General features: G+C 46.8%; 1 protein-coding gene across 3 annotated transcripts in view; it reads left to right on the forward strand.

The window, feature by feature from the left end:
• The window catches only part of DENND2A (DENN domain containing 2A), a 103,848-nt gene that overhangs the window by 43,409 nt on the left and 35,389 nt on the right, over nt 1-25,050 (forward strand). For 2 of the 3 annotated variants that reach the window (XM_059396268.1, XM_059396266.1), the window contains exons 4-9: nt 2,490-2,617; nt 4,220-4,341; nt 15,120-15,320; nt 20,133-20,226; nt 20,734-20,784; nt 21,972-22,159. In XM_059396268.1, the coding sequence (XP_059252251.1) occupies nt 2,490-2,617; nt 4,220-4,341; nt 15,120-15,320; nt 20,133-20,226; nt 20,734-20,784; nt 21,972-22,159 (784 nt within the window). The remainder of the gene's footprint in view (nt 1-2,489; nt 2,618-4,219; nt 4,342-15,119; nt 15,321-20,132; nt 20,227-20,733; nt 20,785-21,971; nt 22,160-25,050) is intronic. The other variant, XM_059396267.1, reaches the window with a different exon arrangement.

The raw sequence follows: 25,050 nt of genomic DNA on the forward strand, positions 1-25,050 counted from the left end.
TAGGCTAAAAGCTGGAAGCCTGGCCATTCTTTGTGTTCCTGGGCCACGCCACAGGCTGAGCTCAGGATTAGAAGGAACAAGGGTGGAGTGGAGATCAGGGGTGATGAATTCAGATGTGGAGATACGAAGTTGAGAATTTAAGGAAAAACCTTGGGATACGCCCAAAGCCCAGAAAGAGGGAAAGGACCAGGAAGAGAGCCCACGAAGGCACAGGCAGTTGTATGAGGGGAGAAGTAGCATGTGGGCGGTCTTGCACCCAGCTCCTCAAACCCTAGGGGGACCTGTGAGCCTGTGTTTGCAATGCTTTGCTGAACAAAACTTTTGTAAAATACAATAAAAAAGAATGATAGAGCAGTGACATGAGTGACATGAAAAAAGACAACACTGTGCAAGTTCTAGTTGTGTTTTAGAAATTTATTCTGTCAAATTGATTTAAAAGTGTCTCAACATGGGCATCTCGCAGTTACACTTGATCTTGGGGTCATGAGTTCGAGTCCCATGTTGGGTACAGAAATTACTTTAAAAAAAAAAAAAAAGAAATTTTTAAAACATTTCTAAATGCTTATTCTCAATTTCTTTGCCTGTCTCATTAGAATACCAGCCCTGGCCCACAGAAAGGCCCCAGGAAGTGGTTAGGTTTTACCAGAAACTCACTAGTGAGCTTCAGGGGGCAGCTTCAGAAAAGGGATGCATACAGAGGCCAGGAAAGGAAAGAAAACCAGTGAGCCAGTTTTTAAAAGGAAGAAAAACCAGTGAGCTCCAGTAAAGGAATAGACAGAGAGCTTCAGCTCTTCCCTCCTCCTCCCAACCCCCAACCCATGCCAGTTTACAACTGTTGGCAAGGAAGGTGAGAAATCACAGATTACGAGGGTCATTGCTTCCAGGGAAAGTTTTTCTAGAGGAAACCCGTGTGTGTGTTTAAAGAGAGAAGGAAACTAGCCAAGAGGGAAAGATATAAAATGCAAGAAACCCCAGGGGCGCCTGCCTGGGTGCTCAGTCAATTGAGCAGCCAACTCTTGGTCTCAACTCAGGTATTGGTCTCAGGGTTGTGAGTTTGGGGCCCACGCTGGATGCGGAGCCTGCTTTTAAAAAAATGAAAAAATAAAACAAAATGCAAGAAACCCCAAAGCATGGAAGGCAGGCAAATGGCCCTTGCCTGGCTCTGCCCTCTCGTCGCCCAGCACTCGCCACCCTGTCCTTGCGGTACAGCCTTGCCGAATGTCTGTGTGTCCCCTCCACAAATGCCCCCAAGTTCCTGCGGCCACAGGATCTTCACAGGTGCCCTTTCCTCTTCTCGGAATACTCTTCCCCCAGCCGAGGTCTTTCTTCTGTTTTCCAGGTCTCAGCTTTAATGAGTAACTTTCTCAGCACGGCCTTACCTGATGCATCCCCAGCCGAAAAATGAAGCCTCCTTGACAGTCTCTGTGCTTTTCTGTCACTGAGCTTAACACAGTTTACCACTCTGTTTATTTGTGCATGCTCTGGTGAACGTCTGTCTTCTTTCTGTTCAGGGAAGGCGCGTATGTTCAACACAAATTCTTGACAAGTCTGCTGGAGATGGATTCCCGAGCCTGAGTGGGCAGCATGGTTCTGCTCCAACTGGGGGGTGGTGGAAGGGCGGGGAGGGAGGTTGTGGGTTACTTTGGAGAAGGATAGGGAGAGAGGAGAAAAAAGAGGAGATGGACTGAACCTGTGAGGCGGCCGAGGTCCTGTGTATTTCTTCTTACGGTCTACCTCATGGTCACTCCCAAATGTTCAGTGAAGCTTCAGAAATCAAACAAACTCAAGGTGAGTGGCTGAGTGGGCAGGGCGGGACAAGGGCCTGGACTTTGCATTAAGTCAGCCCCAGCAGGACAGGGACAGCCCCTGTGGATACAGGTGAGGGTGATAGCCAGAGAGTGAGCCCAGCCATGGACAGAGAAGCAGCCACACTTGCATCGATCTCTGAGGGGCAGATGGGGCGGGGAGGTGTCTCAGCTGGCCTCTGAGTTTCATTCGGACAATAACCCCTCAGTGAGAGAAGTAGGGAGGTGCCCAGGCCTCTGGTCCACTCTGAACTGGCCTTCGCTGCTCTTTTCCGATCATGAGTGTGTGCTCTGTAAACATTGCAGAGTGTTTAAAAAGTCCAGTAAAGTGAAAGTGAAGAGAAGCCACGAGCCATTCGTCACTCCCGAGATAGTAGCTGTGTATTTCACTTCCTTCCCTTCTTCTTCTTTTCTATGTATATGATTGATTCCAAAGTTGGGACTCTGTGTGTGTGTGTGTGTACACACACTTTGCTACCTTTACACAGCATTAACAGTGTAAACATTCTTTCACATAAAAGCCACACTTCTTATTTAAGGATTTTCATACCTTCTTGCAAGAAACAGAGTTGATTTCAGTAAAAGAAATGTTTGCAGGAAGAAAATTGTTTGGTATATAATCTCTGGACCAGCCTAGTTTGATTCGAGTTCTTGTTTGCTTTTCTCCCACCTTGTACAAACCAGAAAGTCCTATGAGTTTGAAGACTTACTGCAGTCCTCCTCTGAGAACAGCAGGGTGGACTGGTACGCACAGACCAAGCTGGGGCTCACACGCACTTTATCCGAGGAGAACGTCTACGAAGACATTCTAGGTAAGAGGCCCACGTGCCTGTGCATGGGAATGAGTTTGTGAGAAAGGGGAGAAAGGAAATGGGGCTGAGTGCTTGAAACACACACGCACGTGCGCACATGCACAGAGTCTCGAAGAAATACGTGTACTCAGACAAATGAGTGAGCCGGGAGGGGTGAGAGAGAGGGACCCTCGAGGGACATGTGAGAGCATGGGGACCAGGGAGGGGTGTGGAAAGGCTGCTCAGAAACCGCCACAGAGGCAGCAGGGTGCGGCGGGACACGCTGGAGACGTGGAGTTTCGGTGGCCATGCCTGACTCTCGGCTCTGCTGTGTTAGCTGTATGCCACTGAGCTGGGGCCTTAGCTCCTCTGAACTTCAGTTCTCTCATCCGTATACTAAAGATGACCACAGCTGCTGGTCGGGTGGGGTGTGGGAGAAAATGGAAAGCAGAGTTCCCCGTGTGTCACAGATGCTCAGTGAAGTGTGGGGACTACCGAATGAAGGAAAACTCGGGCCGCCACCCTCTGCCTGAGTCTATAGGAGTGTGGCGGTAACAGGGCATCAAAACTCAGACTAAAATGAAAGTCTCTTATTAAAAATATATCTAATGTTGGCCTTAATTCTTTTAAATTCTCAAGTGGAGCTCAGATGCACTTGAATTAGTGAGTTAACTACTCCGCAGGGAGCATCACAGTTTGACTGGGGGGGGAGCTGGGCCCACTGTCCGCTTGTCCGCGGAGGTGGGTAGTCAGGAAGAAAGGAGCTGGTAAGAAGGAGAAGCTCACATGCAGCCACAGGCAAGGGGCAGGTAGAGCAGATACACATACGCATATGTGCATACAGTCACCAGTACCAGAAGAGAAGACTCCGTGGCGGGAGAATACAGGAGACTGGAAGACGGGTGTGTGTGTTTAGCCAAGCTCTGAATTTCACCATGGACAATCTGAATTCTGGTGTCCAAGTTGTGGAGGTGGGTTGCTGCCAAAGCCGTAGGCTTCCCAGGTCCAAAGTGGTATGAGATCCGGTCTCCCATGTAACCTGACGGGGCAGCTTTCAGTTACAGAGAACAGAAGACCCCGCTGAAGTACCAAGGGCATTTGTTGGCTCGTGTGACCCAAACTGGCCTGTTCTCCCTTGTTTCCTATCTCTCGGGTTAGCGCTGTGCTCAGCAGCTTTCCCATCAGCTCTGGAGAATCCGTACCTTCCAGTTGGAAAACAAGAACCCTTGTGCTGCACCCAAGAAAAACCTGAGGTTCACTCCGACTCTGACGAGACTGGTTTAGGTCCCTTGTTCATCTTCATAGCCCAGGAATCTGTGCACTGATTGGCGTAAGCTTGGGATATGAGCCCTTCCCTGACCTGGACACTGAGTCAGGGACTAGCGATACTCTGATTGGCTAAAGCTCTGCAGCTCAGAATGGAGTTAACTCTGTACACCTAAGACCTAAGACTGAGGACATGGGAAGTTACCCCAGTGAAAATCAGGGTACAGGAGGAAGGGCGTGAATGGGTAACAAGATAGCAGACATCCCCACACGGAGAGGCCAAGGTGTTGGGTAGATACCTGATAAGGCAAACTTACTTGATGTTCCCAGTTCCTGACTTGCTGACTTTGACCACAGATCCGCCAATGAAGGAAAACCCTTATGAGGACGTTGAGTTACATGGTCGCTGCCTGGGAAAGAAATGCGTCTTGACCTTTCCTGGTTCTCCCACTTCTTCCGTTCCTGACACATCGTCTAAGGTATGAGTCCCCAGGGGAGCAGTGCAGGGAGAGGGGTCCCCCCCAACCCAGCACGATGACCCTGAGTGGAGTTCTGGATTATACTGAAATGCCAGGCCACCCTCACTGCTGGGCTCCTGGATGTATGTATTGGCCGCCTGCCTGCTCTTCTGCCTCTAGTTTTTCTGGAACCCCTCTGCTCAACCAGGCATCCTAAAATAGTATTGTAGCTTCTGGGTCAAGCTGAGTAAATATGACAGTATACCCATATTATACAACTATAAAGATTGTCCTGACCTAAAACAAAGTTTCTGGTGCAGAAACAGTACTTTTATAGCATGCTACCATTTGTGGGGTTTTAAATAGAAAAATATACATACATGTTTATGTACACAGAAGATTATCTCTATACAGAAACCTCAGAATGAGTAAGTAGGGACATCTGTGGAGCTGTCTGGGTGAATACATGGAGGTCAAGGTAGAAACTGATATTTTTTACAGAATATCCTTTTGAGCCTTTTGGAATTTTGCACCATGTACATATAGATAATAAAACTCTATTCTATATAACGCATTGCCTACAGGATTGAATTCATATTCCTTAGCTTGACATTAAATAATCTTTCATAATTGATCCCTGGGTACCCGTTACTACCTAATTTCCTACTTACAAAAGCTCCCCTCCAGCAAGAGCCTATTAATTGCCCCTCTGATATTAGAGGCCCAGGACTGGCAAACGTTTCCCCCAAAAGACCAGAAAGTAAATATAGACTCTCTGTTGTAACTACCCAGTGCTGCCATTGGAGTGTAAAGCAGCAGTAGACAGTATCTAAACAAAAGAATGTGCTGTGTATTAAAAAAAAAAAAAAAACTTAGGGGCACCTGGGTGGCTCAGTGGGTTAAGCCTCTGCCTTCGGCTCAGGTCATGATCTCAGGGTTCTGGGATCGAGCTCCACATCGGGCTCTCTGCTCGGCAGGGAGCCTGCTTCCTCCTCTCTCTCTGCCTGCCTCTCTGCCTACTTGTGATCTCTATCTGTCAAATAAATAAATAAAATCTTTAAAAACAACAACAAAAAACCTTAATGAGGCGCCTGGGTGGCTCAGTGGGTGCCTTTGGCTCAGGTCATGATCTCAGGGTCCTGGGATCGAGCCCCTCATCGGGCTCCCTTCCCCCCACCCTACCTGCCTCTCTGCCTACTTGTGATCTCTGTCAAATAAATAAATAAAATCTTTAAAAAAAAAACTAAAACAAAACTTTATAGACACCAAAATTTGATTTTTATGTAATTTTCACATCATGAAATCTTACTTATTTTCCAATCATTTAAAAATGTTTTAAAGATGCTGTTTATTTATTTGAGAGAGAAAGAGAGAGTATGAGCTGGGGGGAGGGATAGAGGGAGAGGGACAAGCAAACTCCACACTGAGCAGGGTGCTCGACACGGGACCCGATCCCAGAACCCTCATCATGTCCTGAGCCAAAGGCTTAATCAACTGAGCCACCCAGACACCCCACCAACCATTTAAAAATGTAAGAACTGGGGCGCCTGGGTGGCTCAGCGGGTTTGGGCCTCTGCCTTCGGCTCAGGTTATGATTTCAGGGTCCTAGGATTGAGTTCCCCATCTGGCTCTCTGCTCGGCAGGGAGCCTGTTTCCCCCTCTCTCTCTGCCTGCCTTTCTGCCTACTTGTGATCTCTCTTTGTCAAATAAATACAAATAAAATCTTAAAAAAAAAAATGTAAGAACTATTCTTAGGTCATGGCCTATATAAAAGCAGATGGAGGGCCTGATATGGCCCACACGTTGTATTTTGCCCATCCCTGTGTTAGGTCATTTCTATGTCTGCCCTTCGTTCTTGCCTTTCTCTCCCCATCCTTTAAGGCCCAGATCAATCATGCTTCCTTCAGGAAACTTCTAGGTCATTCCAGTCCCTGGAACTCCCTCCCCTCTAACTCAGTGGGCTGAAGTGTTCATTTTATACCAAATTGTGTATACTGCATTATGATATCTCTTTGATTATTTGAAATATGATTTAAGTTGTGTAATGTATCTTAAAAACATCTCCCCAGGGGTGCCTGGGTGGTTCAGTGGGTTAAGTGTCTGCCTTTGGCTTGGGTCATTATCCTGGGGTCCTGGGATCGAGGCCCGAATCCGGCTCCCTGCTCTGTGGAGAGCCTGCTTCTCCCTCTTCCTCTGCCTGCCACTCTGCCTACTTGTGCTTTCTCTCTATCTCTCTGTCAAATAAATAAATAAAATCTTTAAAAAAAAATCAATCTCCCCAGCTATGTTATGAATTCCTCAAGTTCCTCAGTAATATGTTTGTGTCCCCTATAAATAGTTGTTATACAGTGTGTAGTTGTTCAAGAAATTAAGTAAAGGAAGGCCAAATCTAGGCTGCAAGTATCAGTTTAAATCCCATTGCAAAGATATGTTTCCAGCCCAAGAAAGGAAGCCATGTTCCTCTCTAGGCCCCACGGGAGGACAGCATTTGCTAGCAAGTGGGGGTCTGCACAGAAATCATGCCTTTTGTGTTCAGTGGTCACTCAGGGAGTCTGTCTGCCACTAGTCCTCCTGAAGAGAGTTGAAGGTAGAATCCATCATGAAGGGTAGATCTCATGTAACCAAACCAACTCCTGTCATTCTTGTGAAAGCTAGTTAACTGCAATTTTGCTTCTCGTATGGAAGAATGTTCTGGAAGCGTCCAGCCCAACAGATCATTAGAAGACAGTTCCTACTTGCCTCTGAAGTGTATTTTCATTGGCTATAGATGCCTTCAACATTCAGGAAGCCCTTCATTTCCCATAGTGGATAAGCTTGGCTTGACAGAGGAAGGGGGTCACAACTCAGTCTGCCCCTTCGTGTCCTACCTGGCTCTCCCCTGCCCTCCTCTCATGCTGGGAAGGCACTGCTCACCTCTTGGAACAATGAGCAACATCTGCCCACAGCAGCTGTGCAGTCTGAGCCGGGTGCTCCTCCCTCATGCCGGAGAATAAGGACCCAACAGCCCTTTTCTTCCCCTTCCTGCCAGGCTAGAGCAAACCCCAGTCCTCTATCACCACAACAGCTAAACACAGTAGGTAATCATGTCAGCAAGAGCTTGAGGTCCAGAAGCAGCTGTCGTGCAGAAGGACAGTCTGGGTGCCCAGGAAGCATGTCGGATTGCCCCTGGTACACGAAGGCTGCTTCCAGCTCTTTGCAAGTCATCAGCAGGACTCAGCGTCCATGCTCATTCCTCTGCTCTCCAACATCTGGGTGTCCGGTTGGTGCCCCCATTGTGGGGGACAGCTGCAGACTTCACCACTTCCTCCGTTTAGCTCATCAAATATTCATGGAGCGTCTGCTGCATCTGGGCTGCATCTGGGACCTTAGAATTGGCAGAAGCTATCCCTCTGTGGCCCCCTCCTCTATCAGCCTCTGAAGAGCCTATGACAGCTTTTAGGATTTTCATTTAATGAGATCGTGCCCAGTCCTAGTCCAGAGGTCAGGGTCAGCTGGACAGACAGGAGCAATTGTGTAGTTGGGGGCAGATGCTCAAAACACACAAGGCAAGCTCCTGAGATTAAGCCATTTTCTTTTCCTGCTGTGTATTACCCACCATCCCCACACCTAGAATGGCACACTAAATGTGTTAGGGACTAATTTTTGTAATAAAGGAAATCTAGGCTCGCGCCATGTTTTCTTAAGCAGGTTCCATGCCCAGTGTGGAGCCCAGCTTGGGGCTTGAACTCACAGCCCTGAGATCAAGACCTGAGCCGAGATCAAGTGTTGGACACTTAACCGACTGAGCCACCCAGGTGCCCAAGGCATTTTTTTTTTCTTAGGCACTGGCATGTAGACGTTAGGGAACAAAATGTACCATTAACTAGCATTCTCTGGTTGCCTGGAGAGCCCACCCACACCATCTCCCACCAAAAACTGTACATCACTGAACCGTAACTATAGAGAGGCAGTATCTGGTCAAGCGTGTGAGTTCTAGAGTCTGACTGCCTGACCACTTGCTAGCTGTGTGACTTTGGGCAGATGTTCTCATCTACACGTGTCAGCTTTGTCATTGATAAAATAGGAACAATTAGGGATGCCTGGATGGCTCAGTTGGTTAAGCAGCTGCCTTCAGCTTGGGTCATGATCTCAGGTTGCTGGGATCCAGCTTCGCATTGGGCTCCTAGCTCAGCGGGAAGTCTGCTTCTGCCTCTGCCTCTGGCCCTCCCCACCCCTGTTTGTTCTTTCTCTCTGATAGATAAATACATAAAATCTGTAAAAAAAAAAAAAAAAAAAAAAAAAAAAAAAAAAGAACAATTATAGTACTCTCCTCTTAGGGGTCTTATGAAGATTAATCAAATTCATACTTGTAGAGGCACCTGAGTGGCTCAGTTGGTGAAGCATCTGCCTTCAGCGCAGGTCATGATCCCAGGGTCCTGTCCTGGGATCCAGTCCCACATCAGGCTCCCTGCTCAGCAGGGAGCCTACTTCTCTCACTCTTTCTCCCCCTGCTTGTGTTCCCTCTCTTACTGTGTCTCTCTCTGTCAAATAAATAAATAAAATCTTAAAAACCAATTCACACTTGTAAACCACTTAGTCTAGTGCCTGCAATGTAAGTACTATTTATGTATGTTTGGTAAATACAGAGAATTAGGCTTTTCAGTATTTTTTTTTTTTTTAATTTATCAGAGAGAGAGAGGGGAAGAGAGCGAGGACAGGCAGAGAGGCAGGCAGAGGGAGAAGCAGGCTCCCTGCTGAGCAAGGAGCCCGATGTGGGACTCGATCCCAGGACGCTGGGATCATGACCTGAGCCGAAGGCAGCGGCTTAATCCACTGAGCCACCCAGGCGCCCCAAACAAAATCTTTTTTTAAAAAGTTTTTTTTAAATACTGAAAAATGATGATGAGGAATATAAAACTCATCCAAAATTAAGAATTTTTATTTTTTTCTATAATAAATTATTAGTGTGCACGTGTGTATGTATGTGTGTGTGTGTACATAAAAAAGACTTGGGATGAGGTATATATACTTTTGTATTTTTGCTGGTTTTTTATATTTATCCTGAATATTTCCCCACATCATTAATTTCTTTTTTTTAAATAATCTTTATTGCCTGTATGGTATCCTGTCATTTAAATGTAATGTCTTTCTTGGGGCGCCTGGGTGGCTCAGTGGGTTAAAGCCTCTGCCTTCGGCTCAGGTCATGATCCCAGGGTCCTGGGATCGAGCCCCGCATCGGGCTCTCTGCTCAGCGGGGAGCCTGCTTCTTTCTCTCTCTCTGCCTGCTTCTCTGCCTACTTGTGATCTCTGTCTGTCAAGTTAATAAATAAAATCTTAAAAAAATAAAAAAATAAATAAATGTAATGTCTTTCTTTACAATAGTATAATGTGTCAATTGTTGAAATATGTGTGTATGCCTTCCTATGTATTTCTCTGTGTGTATATGGAAATATGTGTACCTGTGGGCGTATATGAACAAATGTGTATGCTTGTGAGAATGACATCTGGGTACTTGGAGGAGGCCTTTAGGAAAGAGAGTAGGAATGAGGTGGAGTTAGGTACGGAAGAGATGAGATATTTTGTTGTATCAAGGACTCTTCTTCTCTTTACATCACGGTGTCCTGAGGAGGTAAGACAGGGACAGTGGAAGAAAGGAAGGAATTAAACCACCATTCTCAGATGAGAACCCTGGCTCAAGTCCAGGTCAGCTCCCTCTAGGGAGGCACGCAGTTTCCCTCTCCTCCCCACCAGGAAGGCCCCTGGCCAGGGCCCATCACACTTGGTTCCCCAAAATAACTCATGAAGTTTCAACAGAGTTCTTGTCTGCTTTTCTTTCTTGGACACCACAGATCTTTTGCTGGGTCCATCGTGAATCCAGTGTTTATGAGATTAGGGAAACTCTGTGGGCCTCTTCAACAGAGGTAGGCCCCTTCCTAGAGGCTGTTCCAGAGAGACACAATGGAATGGGCGTGTTATCACCAAGACATGTTGGTGTGAGGCTTTCTGATCAAAAGCTCTAAACTTCTCTGGGCCACAGCCTGACATAGTCATCCCGAGGATCCTGCAGTGTCTTTCCTTTTAATACTATAGTTCAGGTTTGGCAAACTACTGCTGGATGACTGGTTTAGTAAATCAAGTTTTCCTGGAACATGGCCATGCTCGTTCACATACATATTGTGTATGGCTGCTTTTGAACTGGCAATGGCGGAGTTGTATAATTGTGACAAAGCCGAAAATATTTACTGTCTGGCCTTTAAGAAAAAACTTGCTGCCCCCTGCTAAGGACTAAGATTCACACCCTCATTTTCAAAGGCCTTCCACAGACAATTCGATGTCATAATGGCTGCATGATCTCTTCCATCTGTTTCAATGCACTCACTCTGAGCCATGAGCACCCTCTCTGGTCTAACTTTTTTTTCTTTTAAGATTTCATTTATTTATTTGTCAGAGAGAGAGCACAAGCCGGGGTAACAACAGGCAGAAGGAGAAGCAGGCTCCCTCGCTGAGCAAGGAACCCGATTCAAGACTCGATCCCAGAAACCTGGGATCAGGACCTGAGCTGAAAGCAGAAGCTGAAAGCAGATGCTTAACCAGCTGAGCCATCCAAGCATCCCTCTGGGCTAATTTGCACTTCCTCACTTCTATGCCTCTTCTCAGATTGTGCTACTTGAGAATGCTCTACCCCAGAGCCCTGTAGATCCTTTGTTATCAGTTAAGTAGCAACTGAAATTCCACCCCCTCAAGAAAGCTCCCTGGACATTTTTTGAGGCTGATTCTGGGTGCTCTGGGGGGCACACCAGGGCCCCATTCCCCAGCAGTGTCACCACAAGGGGATGCAGCCCACACAACCCCAGACCCCAGGCAGGTCTCTGAACACTCTTTACAGAACTGGGTGCCATGTTTTGATATCTTTCTGTGTTCTTTCTTCTCAGAGCTTTTCATAGGTCAGATCTTTGAACAAACACTCACAACTTAGAAGTCTACTGAAAACAGGTACCTGCTTTTTGCTGACTAATTTGATAGGCAGTTCTAATGCCGTGAAAGAAATGGGGCCATTTGCTTGAATCTCACTACAGATGGAATTTGGTCTGTAAAAAAGCTTGTCATTCTTCCTTCTTTTTGTGCTCGTGTAATTATTAAGATGCCCACAGTGAGCAAACCATACTGGCTTTTTCTACTCAGGGCTTGTGGTACTAAGCAGTTGATTGCACCCTGTAGACTCATGATTCAAACATCGGAGCAGGCCACTTAGGAAAGTGAGGAGTCTTTATTCCCAGAAATCTTTAGAAAAGGTTCTAGAGTTTGTGTTATATACTATTCAGAACTACAAGAATTGAGAAATCAATGGAACAGAAGAAGACTATTCTATGAATTTAAGAGATAGTGAATGTGGCCTTGTAAACTGATAGTGAAAGACAAGACTCATTTATTAAATGGAATAGGGATAACTTAGCTTGGAGAAAAATCAGTTTAGACTAACATATAAAAAAATAAATTACTGATGGATTAATGAATAAAATATGTTCAAAGTAGACTACAAAAATCCAAAAGAGAATGTAATTAAGTATGTATTAAACTTCTAAAAAGATACAGATTTTCTAGAGAGGCAAGATTAAATCAATTGCACAGAAAAGATAAACAGATTTGCATATATAAAAATTTTATATGATAAAAAAAAAACATGGGAAAAACACACTTGCAGTAAAACTGACAAATATTTCATATCTATTCTAAATAAAGAGCTCATTCAAATTAATAAGAAAAACACTGGGTTCCCAAAAGATAAATAGGCAAAGAACATAAATAATATACTAAAGAGGGGTACCTGAGTGGCTCAGTCAGTTAAACGTCTGCCTTCAGGTCAGGTCATGATCCCAGGGTTATGGGATTGAGCCCTGCATCAGGCTCCCTCTTGGGGAGCCTGCTTCTCCCTCTCTCTTTGCCCCTCACCCTGCTTGTGCTTTCTCTCTTTCTCTCAAATAAATAAATAAACAAATAAAATATTTTAAAAAATAACATTAGTATGCAGTTAGCATATTAAGGTTTGAAAAAATGTCCACGTTACATGAGAAAAACATATTCACTGCTTGTTGTGTATCAGGTATTTTGCTAGGTGCTTTATATACATTTTCATCACCTAATTCATTAATTCATTTTTAAAAAAACACTTTGGGATGCCAGGGTAGCTCAGTCATTAAGCGTCTGCCTTCGGCTTGGGTCATGATCCCGGGTCCTGGGATTGAGCCCTGCATTGGGCTCCCTGCTTAGGGGAAAGCCTGCTTCTCCCTCTCCCACTCCCCTTGCCTGTGTTCCCTCTCTCTCTGTGTCTCTCTCTCAAATAAATAAATAAAATCTTAAAAAAAAAAAAAAAAGAGGGGTGCCTGGGTGACTCAGTGGGTTAAAGCCTCTGCCTTCAGCTCAGGTCATGATCCCAGAGTCCTGGGACCGAGCCCCACATCGGGCTCGCTGCTCAGTGGGGAGCCTGCCTCCCTTCCTCTTTCTGCCTGCCTCTTGTGATCTCTGTCTTTCAAATAAATAAATAAAATCTTAAAAAAAAAAAAGACACTTTGCAGTTATAGTATCATACAGTGTGTATCCTGAAAGTACCTTTAGGAAACAGGTAGTCCAAGTAGTTTTTTTTTTTTTTTAAGATTTTATTTATTTATTTGTCAGAGAGACAGAGGGAGAGAGAGAGCACGAGCACAGGCAGACAGAGCGGCAGGTAGAGGCAGAAGGAGAAGCAGGCTCCCCACCGAGCAAGGAGCCTGATGCGGGACTTGATCCCAGGACACTGGATCATGACCTGAGCTGAAGGCAGCCGTTCAACCAACTGAGCCACTCAGGCGTCCCCCAAGTAGTTTTTAAATTTTATCTTACTGTTATTTATTTCCATGTTAACATATTCATATGGTTCAAAATTTAAGAATATGAAAAGTATATGGTGACAAATCTTCCTCTTGCCCCTGACCCTCCATTTCTCTCCCCCAGAACAACCACTGTTAGTTTCTTATGTATTCTTCAGAGCTAGTCTATGCATACACCAGCAGAATAGCCCCTTAGAACACACAATATCAAAATGTTACGCCAACAGTTCTACCCCTTGCTTTTTTCTTTTTTTAACATTAAAAAAAAATTTATTTGACAGAGAGAGAGAGACATCACAAGTAGGCAGAGAGGCAGGCAGCGGGGGAGGGGGAAGCAGGCTCCCCGGAGAGCGGAGAGCCTGATGCAGGGCTTGATCCCAGGACACTGAGATCGCGACCTGAGCCGAAGGCAAAGGCTTAACCCACTGAGTCACCCAGGTGCCCCTGCTTTTCCTTTTTTAAAAATTTATTTATTTATTTGATGGAGAGAGGTCACAAGTAGAGGCAGGCAGAGAGAGATTGTGGGGGGGAAGGCTCCCCGCTGAGCAGAGCACCCGATGTGGGGCTTGATCCCAGGACCCTGAGACCATGACCCGAGCCAAAGGCAGAGGCCTAACCCACTGAGCCACCCAGGCGCCCTGTCCCTTGCTTTTTATGCTTAACAATATGCATCTGAGGGAACCTTCTATATCAGTACATTAAGATTTTTTTATACCTGCGTTGTACTCCACTGTACCATAACTTATTTGACCAGCTTCTGCTGATGGACATTTAGGTTGTCACCAGTATTTTGTGTTTATAAACCATTTCACATAGACAGTATAGCTTGCCTCGTTCAAAGTAACTTTGCACAAGTATGCATCAGTAGGGCCCATTCCTACAGGTGGAACTGCTAGGTGAAAAGGTATCTGTGTTTGTCATTTTTTGACACTGCTCCATGCGCTCCTTATAACTGTACCAATTTCCAGTTCCGCCAGCGTTGTATGAAAGTGTGAAAGGGACTGTTTCCCTCACTTTCAGTATTCTAGTGAATTACCAAATTTATCTTTGCTAATCTTAGAGTGAAAAATGTCTCTTTGATGGAGTTTTAATTTTTTCTTATGAGTGATGCTAAGAATCTTACATCAAAGCATCGTTGTATTTCTTTTTCTATAAATTTTCCATTCCTGTTTTGTTTACCTATTTGTCTTTTCATTAATTTGTAGTATGTTTTAGAAAAATAACTTCTATGAGTTTCAGGGTTTGGGAAAGGCTTTTGTTCTTTATTTTCCTTTTCTTTTTTTTTTTAACCAGTTTTCTTTTTGCCTTAGACCTTAAAGTGGCTCACTTTTAGAAATGCACTTTCTCACTTCTCAATCTCACTTCTCAATCACTAAGACACTGAGCCTTAGGGATTGAAACTCTTCGTACAAGAGGTACTCAGCTTATCAGCAGCAGGGTCAAAGCTGGGCTTAGGTTGTCTCCCTCCCAATACAGTAGGTCTTGGTTCTCAGAATGCCTGCTTTGTACAAATAGGGGATTGAGCCAGTGAATTCCCCCTTGCCTAAAAAGAGAGACTGGAGTGGGAATGCCTAGGTAGCTCAGCCGGTTAAGCATTTGCTTTTGGTTCAGCTTATGATCTCAGGGTCCTGGGATCAAACTCCATATCACGTTCCCTGCTCAGGGGGGAGTCTGCTTCTCTCTCTCCCTCTGCCCTTCCGTTCATACTCATTCAATCATGTGCGCTCTCTCTCTCTCTCAGATAAATAAATAAATAAATAATAAAATCTTAAAAAGAGAGCGAGAGAGACTGGATTGGATTTGTATCCTTACTCAGAGACAAACTCAGCATAACCCTGGGAAGAAGGACCAGCTGTCCCCTCTCCACCTCATAGTCCGTATCACCGGCACCCCCAGCTGTCTCCCACTTGGCCTTTTGTCTTTACTCTTCTTTTCGTTTCTCCTTTCCCCTTCTAGCAGTCATTGGCCAAACCGGCTTTTTTCCGGCAAAATTCAGAGAGGAGGAACTGCAAGCTGCTGGACACCAGGAAGCTGAGTCGGGATGGATACGGGTCCCCTTCCAAAATCAGCCCCCCCTCCACTCCCAGCAGCCCTGATGACACTTTCTTTAACCTTGGAGACCTGCAGAATGGCAGGAAGAAGAAAAAGATACCCAAGGTAAGGCTTGCAACAAGCTTCATGTGCAGATATGCACTCTCCCTTCCCTGCAAAGGAAGGTTGCAGAGGAGTGTGGGCAGAGAAGAGAACACTGGCCCTCTTCTACCTGCTTCATCACAGACCAGGTAGACACTGTGAAGCCCGCAGGGCTGGGCTCTCTGGGCCTTTGTCATAATAGTGACTGTGGTCCTGTAGCCGTCTTGTCCCAGCCTAAACTCTCATTATCCTCGTGATCCCAGACCATGTTTCCAATACCTCAAAAGGCCATTTCCTCCTCCTTCACGGCCTCAAAAAGTAGAGCTCCAGTCATCCCACTGTAACTCACACTTTGCCCAACACTGGACGCAGAGGCCGTGCCATGTGGAGCCTGTGTTCTGAGGCAACACTTGTCAAAAGTCCATCTTTCCTTGCTCTTTTCTACCTGAAAGGTAAAACGTGCCCGGGGGATGTGGTTCCTAATGCGTCTGCTAGTGACTCAGTTCCCTTTTGCACTATTCCAGCCCTGCGTGCTGTCCCTGTGCAGTGGTAACTTTGGTACCAACTTCATACGGGAACTTTTAGAACAGGGATTCTTCATTTCAGGGTACGTGGATGGATGGATGGGATTTAGGGGTCACGAAACCCAGAAAACTGCATGAGACTTTGTATTGAGAGTTTTGGAGGATGGAGGGAGGCCAGAGGGGAAGATTGTAGGTTTCATCAGATTTCTCAGAGTGATGCATTGACCTGAAAATCATGGGACATTTACAAGCTGGTTCCTCCTAACAGTTTGGTTAGTCAGTATTTGGAGCCATAATTTTACCCCTACCACACCCGTCCCCAACTTTCTCATTCAAATGAAGTTAAGTCACCTTGCCCATCAGAGTACCCTCTGAAGAGTAAGGGCCGCGAGGGTCCTTGGTTGAGAAAACACCTGTAACCTGCAGCCTGGTCAGAGGGGACTTGGAGTTGGAACAGGAGAGAAGCCATTTTCCTTTGTTTTGCTGAGGAAGGGCAGACAAAGGGACCAGGACAGGTGCCTCCCCCTTCCTGGTCTCCCCATTGACCTTGTCCTACCCAGGGCCCAGGGTGTGGAGCAGGTTGCATACTGATTATTTGATGTTTGCTGAATGAGCTCCACTAACCTAGGGACCCCAGTCTCTTTCAGCACGGATTCACTCCCATGCCTCCCCTCGGAGGCCCTCCAAGGTCACTGTCCTCTGCCATCATGGTAGCTGCTGCGGGGGGGGGGGGGGGGCCCAAGGTGTGGTGTCTCTAGCCACTCCCTTAAACGCCCCTTCTGCTTGTTCTGGCATCATTATAGGTATCTATAAGGTCAAAATCCTACAGTTGTAGAATAATTAAAAGTGGCTATGCACAGCCATACTGCCAGGCTCACCATCATTTTAGCAAATTAAACAGGGATAATCAAATGAATTAGCTGTTGGGTTAAAAGAGCTTTAACACAACTCTGAGTTTGAGTACGTGATTCTTTTTCTTTTTTTCTTTTAAAATTCTATTTATTTATTTGAGAGAGTGAGAGAGAGCAAGCACGTGGGGGTGGGGCACAGAGAGAGTGAATCTAAACCAGACGCCCTGCTGAGCGTGAAGCCCAACGTGGGGCTGGATCCCCCCTGACCCCGAGGTCATGACCTGAGCCAAAATCAAGAATCGACATGTAGGGACACCTGGGTGGCGCAGTCGGTTAAGCATCTGCCTTTAGCTCAGGTCATGATCCCAGGGTCTTGTCCCACATAGGACTCCTTGCTCAGTGGGGAACCTGCTTCTCCCTCTCACTCTGCCATTCCCCCTGCTTGTGCATAGTCTCTCTTTTTTTCTCTCTCTCTCTGTCAAAATTAATAAAATCTTTAAAAAGAAAAAAGAAAAAAAAATAATTGGCACTTAACCTACTGAGCCATCCAGGTGCCCCCTAGTACAGAAACAACAAAACTTAACTCCTGTTCAAGTACAATTATGTGAGAGCATGTTTAAAGCTTTGCTCTCGGGGGAAAATTTTTTAAATAAAAATGAACAAAGAGGGACGCGTGGGTAGCTCATTCGGTTGGGCTGCGCCTTCGGTTCAGGTCTTGATCCCAGTGTCTTGGGATGAGTCCCGCATCAGGCTCCTTGCTGGGCGGGGAGCCTGCTTCTCTCTCTGGCTCTGCCTGCTTGTATGCTCTCTCTCTCTCTCTGATAAGTGAATAAAATCTCTAAAAGAAAAAAAAAAAAAAGGAACAAAGATTTATCGAGTGGTGTATATATGGCTTCCACTTATTCCGTGACCTGATTTAAAGTGAGAGGAATGTTCTCTGTCACATCATTTAACTACCCACATGGCACTCAGAAACTGTCTTGTATGATAGCTACGAATGCATCTTGGTCCTTCCTGTAAGCTTGTAGACTCCCTGAGAATGGAGGCCGTGTCCCATACATCTTTTTACCACACCCGCCAGCTTCTAGCAAAACCCCTTGTACATAGGGGATGCTTAGTATTCATCCAACAAATTCACAATCAACAGATACTTGTTGAGTACCTACCACGTGCTGGGCACTGTTCCAGCTCATACAGGGACTGTCATCAAGCAGCAAACAGAAGTGACCAAGATGCCCACCTGTGCGGAACTCAATTCCGGTGTTTACTGCATTTTAGTAAGTGGAAGAGTGTTACCTCTATCTTAGCGGCCTTCCTTCTGGTTCATTGGATATGGGGTGAGAGGAGGCCGAATGGGTCCAACAATTCTCCTCCCAGAAGAACCACAATTTGACCTAATAACTCATTTGTTTATTTATATATTTTTAAATTGTGGTAAATAAATATATATAACATAAAAACTGCCATTTCAACCATTTTTAAGCATACAGTTCAGTAGCATTAGTGCATCTACACTGTTATCCAGCCGGTCACCAGCATCCATCTCCAGAACTGCTCATCTCCCTGGACAGAAACTCTGCGTTCTGCCCTCCCCCCACCTCTGGCAACCACCCTCCCACGTTCTGTCTCTGTGAATGTGCCTGTGCCAGGTACCTCCTGTAAATGGAATCGTACGGTATTTGTCCTTTTATGACTGACTGATTTTTCTTAGCAGAACATCCTCGGGTTTCATTTATGTTGGAGCGTGTGTCCGAATGCCCTTCCTCTTGAAGGCTAAATGATATTCCACTGTGTGTACGTGCCACATCGCGTTTACCCATTCATCCCTTGATTGACACTGGGATGTTTTCATTTCCTGGCTGTTGTGAATAATACTAACATCTCACGTATGCCTTGTCTTCTTCCATGGGGAATGGGGTTAGCGTCATTATACTAGTGGTTAGGACGTGTGTAAAAGGAAAAGAGGGCTGGCTCAGTGGTGTGAACTCCAGGGAACTGGCCGGTTCCTAAGATCAAACGTAAATAACGGCCACATGGCAGGGATTTGGTGCTGAAGGCACGTCATTCAGATTCAAGGCAAAGCCAGTACTGGGTTGGGGATGAGGAGTTCACAACGAGAACTGGCAGGGCCAGGGCTGGGCCACCTGTCAGGACCCAGAGTATGTGGCTGACCAAGAATATGGCAGGGCAGTGTCGTAGTCTGCAGAACTGGAGGGCTGGGGCTCAGGCCCACCACAAGGAGACCCGGAGGGTGAGCCATCTTCCTCCACTGGTGGTCCAGTGCTCTGGCCTGTGGCGAGGAGCTGGTGAGCTACTTCGGGCAGTGGGACAGAGAAGCAGAGGGTGGAGACAGGGATTGGCAGCAGCTAACCCACCGCACCCACCTGCGTGCCCATCGCCCAGTTTACTACTGCCCATCCTCTCTCCAATTCTTCCATGGCCAAAAAGAATATAAACTTTTCAAGGCAGCTCTCAAACCCAGCTCCCCTTTCAAATCACCTGTTGGGGGGCACCTGGCTGGCTCACTCGGAGGAGTGTATGGCTCTTGATCTTGGATTCATGGCTTCGGGCCTTCGAAGCCTCACGTTGGGTGTAGAGATTACTAAAGAAAATAAACTTTAATTAATTAATTTAATTAAAATCCCGAGTTGGTTTCTCTCAGCTGTGCATGGGTAGACTTCCCTTTCTCGCAACCAGGTGGAGCCCAGGAAGCTTCCACTCTTGAAATGTGCAGGTGGTGCTGTGAAGCCTGGTGGGAAGTGCTGCAGGGCTTCCGTCACCAGATGGGTCTGCTAGAGTCAGCCTGGAAAATGTGCTGCTGAGTGGTGGGGTCTGCTGAGCAGCCCGGGAGATCATGAAAGGCCTCCCTGAGTGTGGATGAGCGCTCCCCTGCCAGAGGGGGTTTGCTGGGTGTGCTGGGTGCAGGGCACGACCATGAAGTCCCAAGCTAGAACTCAAAATCCCCCATAATCCCCTTGCCCCCTTGCTGCCCAGTGCTGCTCAGATGGTCTTTGGCACTGTTCCGACAGAAGGGGCCCTGCCTGGGAGGTTTTTATTTTTGGTTTTTGTTTGTTTGTTTGTTTGTTTGTTTTTTCCTGGGGAGAGCAAAGGCTGCTTCCAAACCGCAGAGACATCAAAGCATGGAGGGGGAGCAGCCATCCCATGATTAGCCAATGAAATCATCTCCCTGTGTCTCAGCTGTATGTGTTAGTGTATTTAGACATCACCCGTCCATACATCAGTGAGGCTGGCAGCCTCCTTTAGTGTTCTCAAAAGTCACGTTCCTGTCTGGTGGAAAAGAATAGTTGAAAGATGCCAGTGGACCATTGGGAAATGGCCCCTCCCTCTTTCTTTCCCCCCACCGTCCATGGTCCCAGAGAAGAATGAGCAGCAAAGAAACCCCAGCTGCACATGGAGAGGAAGCTGCTAACACTGGCTTTTCTTCTCCCGGTGTCTGGCAGCTGGTGTTGCGAATCAATGCCATTTATGAGGCCCGGAGAGGAAAGAAACGCGTGAAGAGGCTGTCCCAGTCAATGGAGAGCAACTCAGGAAAAGGTAGAGCCCCCGCCATCGCCCCAGCTCCCCCCACAATGTGAAAAGAGGCTCCCTGTTGTTCTGGGCTGGCTCACCAAACAGGAGACCAAGTCGGTGCTTTGTAAATACCTCCTGTTGCCCTGCAGCAGCGAAGAGCTGGGAAGGAGCTCAGCCTGGTGGTGCGTCCTCTGGTCCTCTTTCACTGTCTGTCCGTCAAGCCAGCCCAGCGCTGAGAGCTCTGAGCTCACCGTGGGGGCCGCCTTCTTTGCTTCGGGGACATAAAAGGAATCAGTATCTGCTCTATTACTGGATATAAGTACCATCTGAACTAGAGCCACATTAATTTGGAAATTGCATTTAGTTGGACGAAGACATCCTTTATCTATTACATCTAAATCGACAGAAAGAAAATAGCCCCTCTGAAGTAGAAATCTTGGATATGGGTCATTTCATACAAAAAGTTTCTTGTATTAGAAAGACTTTCTTCCTGTTGCCATTTATTGTTTGTTTGTTTGTTTTTCTGTCTAGTGACAGATGAGAACAGTGAGTCTGACAGTGACACGGAAGAGAAGCTGAAAGGTGAGAAGACCCGCTGCGGTGCAGGGCACGGGGGGAGGGGGCTGGGGAGCTACCGAGATGGCCCTTCCTGCTTAATGTGAGGGAAGGCACAGAGCGTCCTTGCAGGAGCTCGTAGGGCAAGGTGTGAATGTCTAAGGGGACAGGGGGACCCACAGGGTGTGTGGGGGTAGGTCCGTCCTGAGCATGACCAGCATGGGCCTGTTCGGTCCCTGAGCCTGTGGGTCCAGAGACGCAGGGGGGCTACTAACACAGTAGCCCTTCCCCATGCCTTTCCATTACAGGAGTTTTCCACACCTGGAAAGTATAGCGCTGCTGGCCTGGGGTTCTAGATACCTGGGCTCTTGTCCTACTCCTGTGAAAACTGCTAAAAGAACAGGCGATCACTTAATGATCTCAGGGCCTCTAGTTCCTCATCTGTCAAGTGAAGTCACTGAAGTAGTTGGTGTCTGTGGAAGTAAATTTGGTGACCTTGGTCTAGGCCTTGTGAGTTTTCCACAATTTCTCAGACCACAGAGGGTGGCCCAAGAGAGCCATAGTCCAGGCCTGCGGAGTGAGGTGAGGGCACCTGTCCGGTCAGCTGCCCTGCTTCACTCATGTCTCCCCCCAGCTGCTCTCTGGCCCACCTCTAGGACGAAGCAAGCCCTTTTCCATCACAGAGAACAACCGCAGGAGGGAAGGTGGCGGGAGCTCCCGAGTTAGTCATGGCTCCGCCGGGTCTGTCATGCAGATGATGACAAAATGCCCCCACTCTCAGAGCTCTGTGGTCTGGATTTTGTCACATCTCACAAACTGAAAGATGAAAGGAATGTGTGAGGGGAGACGTCAGTGTCCCCACCCCATCTGACAGAGGGCCACAAGGATGACTCAAGCCGCTGCCCCAAGTCCACCCAGCTAACCCATGGCAGAGCAGAGCCCCGCGTTCCAGGCTTCCGCAGCCCCATTAGCCTGGCGGCTAATGGTGTTGCTCCTGCCTGAAGTCTGGCAAGGACCCGAACCCTGGTGTTGCTCCTCCCTGAAGTGGGGCAAGGACCCCAAACAAAGAGTTTCCTACACATTTGTTAAATGTGGGAACACTTTTGGGGAACGGGAAGGGGTACTCTGGGCTGGGAACCACACAAGCTGTCACGGATCTGTGCAGTTCCACGTTGGAAAGAGTCACACCAGGCGCTCCCTGTCCTCTTCCCCAGCTCACAGCCAGCGCCTGGTCAATGTGAAGTCCCGCCTGAAGCACGCTCCCAGATACCCCTCCCTGGACCGGGAGCTCACGGAGTACCAGCAGAGGCAGCTGTTCGAGTACTTTGTGGTCGTGTCCCTGCACAAGAAGCAGGCCGGGGCTGCGTACGTGCCAGAGCTCACCCAGCAGTTCCCACTCAAGGTACAGGGTGGCCCACAGCCCTCATGCCATCTTGTTGGGACTCACGGTTTCCGGGCGGTGCGGGAGTCTGAGGAGCACTCGGTGTCTACAGTCTTGGACCATGAGTCCTCAGTAGGGTATAGCAAACAAAAAAGCTGCTGCTTGAGAATTTGGGAGGTCCCAGGAGATGAGGAATTCAGACTCAAAGTACAGACAAAAACACTTACTCACTTCCTGTGGTGACTCTGCCGGCCGTGCCATCCTCATCATCCTCGCTGTCTCTTTGTCCAGCCGTATCTCTTCCCCAGCTGTCCCAGAAGCCTCTTTCCCACCAGCCACACAGCTCTTCCCAGGGAGGGCTGTGTTTGTGTCCATGCTGAACATCTGTACGCGTACCATGTACCCTCCGGGTGTGTGCACGAGAGTCCTGTTCTATTCTAACACGGTTTGTGGAGTGGCCTTCAGCAAAGCCTAAAATGGCATGACCAATAATGTAGAAATTGTTTTTAGGCTTTGGCCTCAGGATTAAAGAGGCTCTATTCAGCCTAACCAGAATTTACTGAGATCTTATTACATTCAAGCTGTTTTCTGCTTGGCCGCATCACTACAGAAACAAGGAAAATGTGTTTGCTGTCCTCAAGAGGCTCACACTCTGACAGGAGGGCAAAAGATAAGCATACAAAGACTCATGAGGTAGAATGTGACACTGTAAGCACAGTTCCTACAGTGAGGGTGCTCAGAGGCAAGAAGAGGGGAGGGAGGACATGACCTGGTCCCCTCAGGGGCCTCCCTTTGCTGCCCAGCCATGCATAATCCCAATATCTACAGAGGCCTAGGTCTCCTCCTTTCCTGGGCCAGCATCCTGTCCTGTCCATGTGGTCTAGTGCAGCAATCAAGTCCTGTCCTTGGAATTTGAGACGGAAGGTGTGTAATTGAAGTAAGCCACAGGCATCAGCCCTCCTAACTGGCTATATTCACTGCCTTTAGCTGACCTCCAGGGGTGATTCCCTGAAAACCCTAATACTATAGGTATGCCCACATTTATTTATTTCAAAAATATGTTATTTATTTTCTGGGGAGAGAAAGAGAAGGGGGTGCGGAGGGAGAGAGAGAATCTCAAGCAGACTCTGCTGAAAGCAGAGCCCGACGCAGGGCTTGATCTTACAACCCTGAGATCATGACCTGAGCTGAAATCAAGAGTTGGACCATTAACTGACTGAGCCACCCAGGCGCCCCACAGATATGCCCACATTTAGTTGAAGCCCACACGAAGCAAGCACCAAGGCATGAGTGACTGTTTTTTATCCTGTTTACTTCCCTCAGGGCCTAGCACAATGTTATACACATGGCAATATTTAATCAGTGTTTCAGGAGCAAAGGCATTAATTCATGAATTAATGAATAAATCTCCATAATTATTAAATGCTTGTAGTTTCCAACCTGGAATCCCCAGGCTCTTACACATCCACATTAAAACTTCTTTTGAGGGGCACCTGGGTGGTTCAGTGGGTTAAAGCCTCTACCTTTGGCTAAGATCATGATCTCAGGGTCCTGGGATCGAGACCCGCATCGGGCTCTCCGCTCAGCAGGGAGCCTGCTTCCCCCCGCTCTGCCTACTTGTGATCTCTGTCTGTCAAGTAAATAAATAAAATCTTTAAAAAAAAAAAAAAACTTCTTTTGAGCAGAAACTTATATGGTCATTGTTAGAAAGGGGACCAATCTGGAAATGTATCAAGAAAAAGTCATCTATAATCCCACTCCTCATCAAACTTAGCATTTTATTATGTTTTCTCCCAGACTTTTCTCATAGCGTAGTTTTCTGACAAAACTGGTGTTATATATTGTATAATTCTTATATCACGTTTTGTAAATGTATCATTATTTAGAAACACATTTTTTATGTATTTATTTATTTGACGGACAGAGATCACAAGTAGGCAGAGAGAGGGAAGTAGGCTCCCTGCTGAGCAAAGAGTCCAATGCAGGGCTCCATCCCAGGACCCTGAGATCATGACCTAATTTGAAGGCAGAAGCCCAATCCACTGAGCCACCCAGGTGCCCCTAGAAACTTATTATTATTTTTTTAACAATTTTTTAAAGGATTTTATTTATTTATTTGACAGAGATCACAAGTAGGCAGAGAGGCAGGCGGAGAGAGAAGGGGAAGCAGGTTCCCTGCTGAGCAGAGAGCCTGATGCGGGGCTTGATCCCAGGACCCAGAGATCATGACCTGAACTGAAGGCAGAGGCTTTCCACTGAGCCACCCAGGTGCCCCAAAACTTATTTAATATAAATTCTAAAGCATTATTTAAAAAATTATATAAAGCTCTGTTATATGGGTATGTCCTGAGCTGTTTAACCAATCTCTTTCCATTGGAAATGTATCTTGTTGCCAGTGTTTTTTGGATACATATTTTGAAGGTTTTGTGACCATTCTATACATGCATTTTTTGCGGATTAGGCTATATCATATCTTCTTGCCTTTTCTCTATCAGAAGAAACTTTCCTCCCTCTTTCTCCTCCTTTCATGAGTTTTATCCCCCACTTCTGTGGTCACCTTGACCAAGACTTACTCTTCATATTTGCACACTAGAGATCATGCCTGCCTTGTTCCACTAAATGCTGGACACGTGTAATTACCTTTATGACAGTTCATGGAAACTGGGAAATTTTCTGGCTCTTTTTTTTTTTTTTAAGATTTTATTTATTTATTTTGACAGAGAGAGATCACAAGTAGGCAGAGAGGCAAGCAGAGAGAGAGAGGAGGAAGCAGGCTCCCGGCTGAGCAGAGACCCGATGCAGGACTCGATCCCAGGACCCTGAAATCATGACCCGAGCCGAAGGCAGTGGCTTAACCCACTGAGCCACCCAGGCGCCCCTTCTGGCTCTTTCTATTGCTTGTATTTGTGACA

The sequence above is a fragment of the Mustela nigripes genome, chromosome 4, assembly GCF_022355385.1.
Source record: "Mustela nigripes isolate SB6536 chromosome 4, MUSNIG.SB6536, whole genome shotgun sequence".
Lineage (NCBI taxonomy): Eukaryota > Metazoa > Chordata > Mammalia > Carnivora > Mustelidae > Mustela > Mustela nigripes.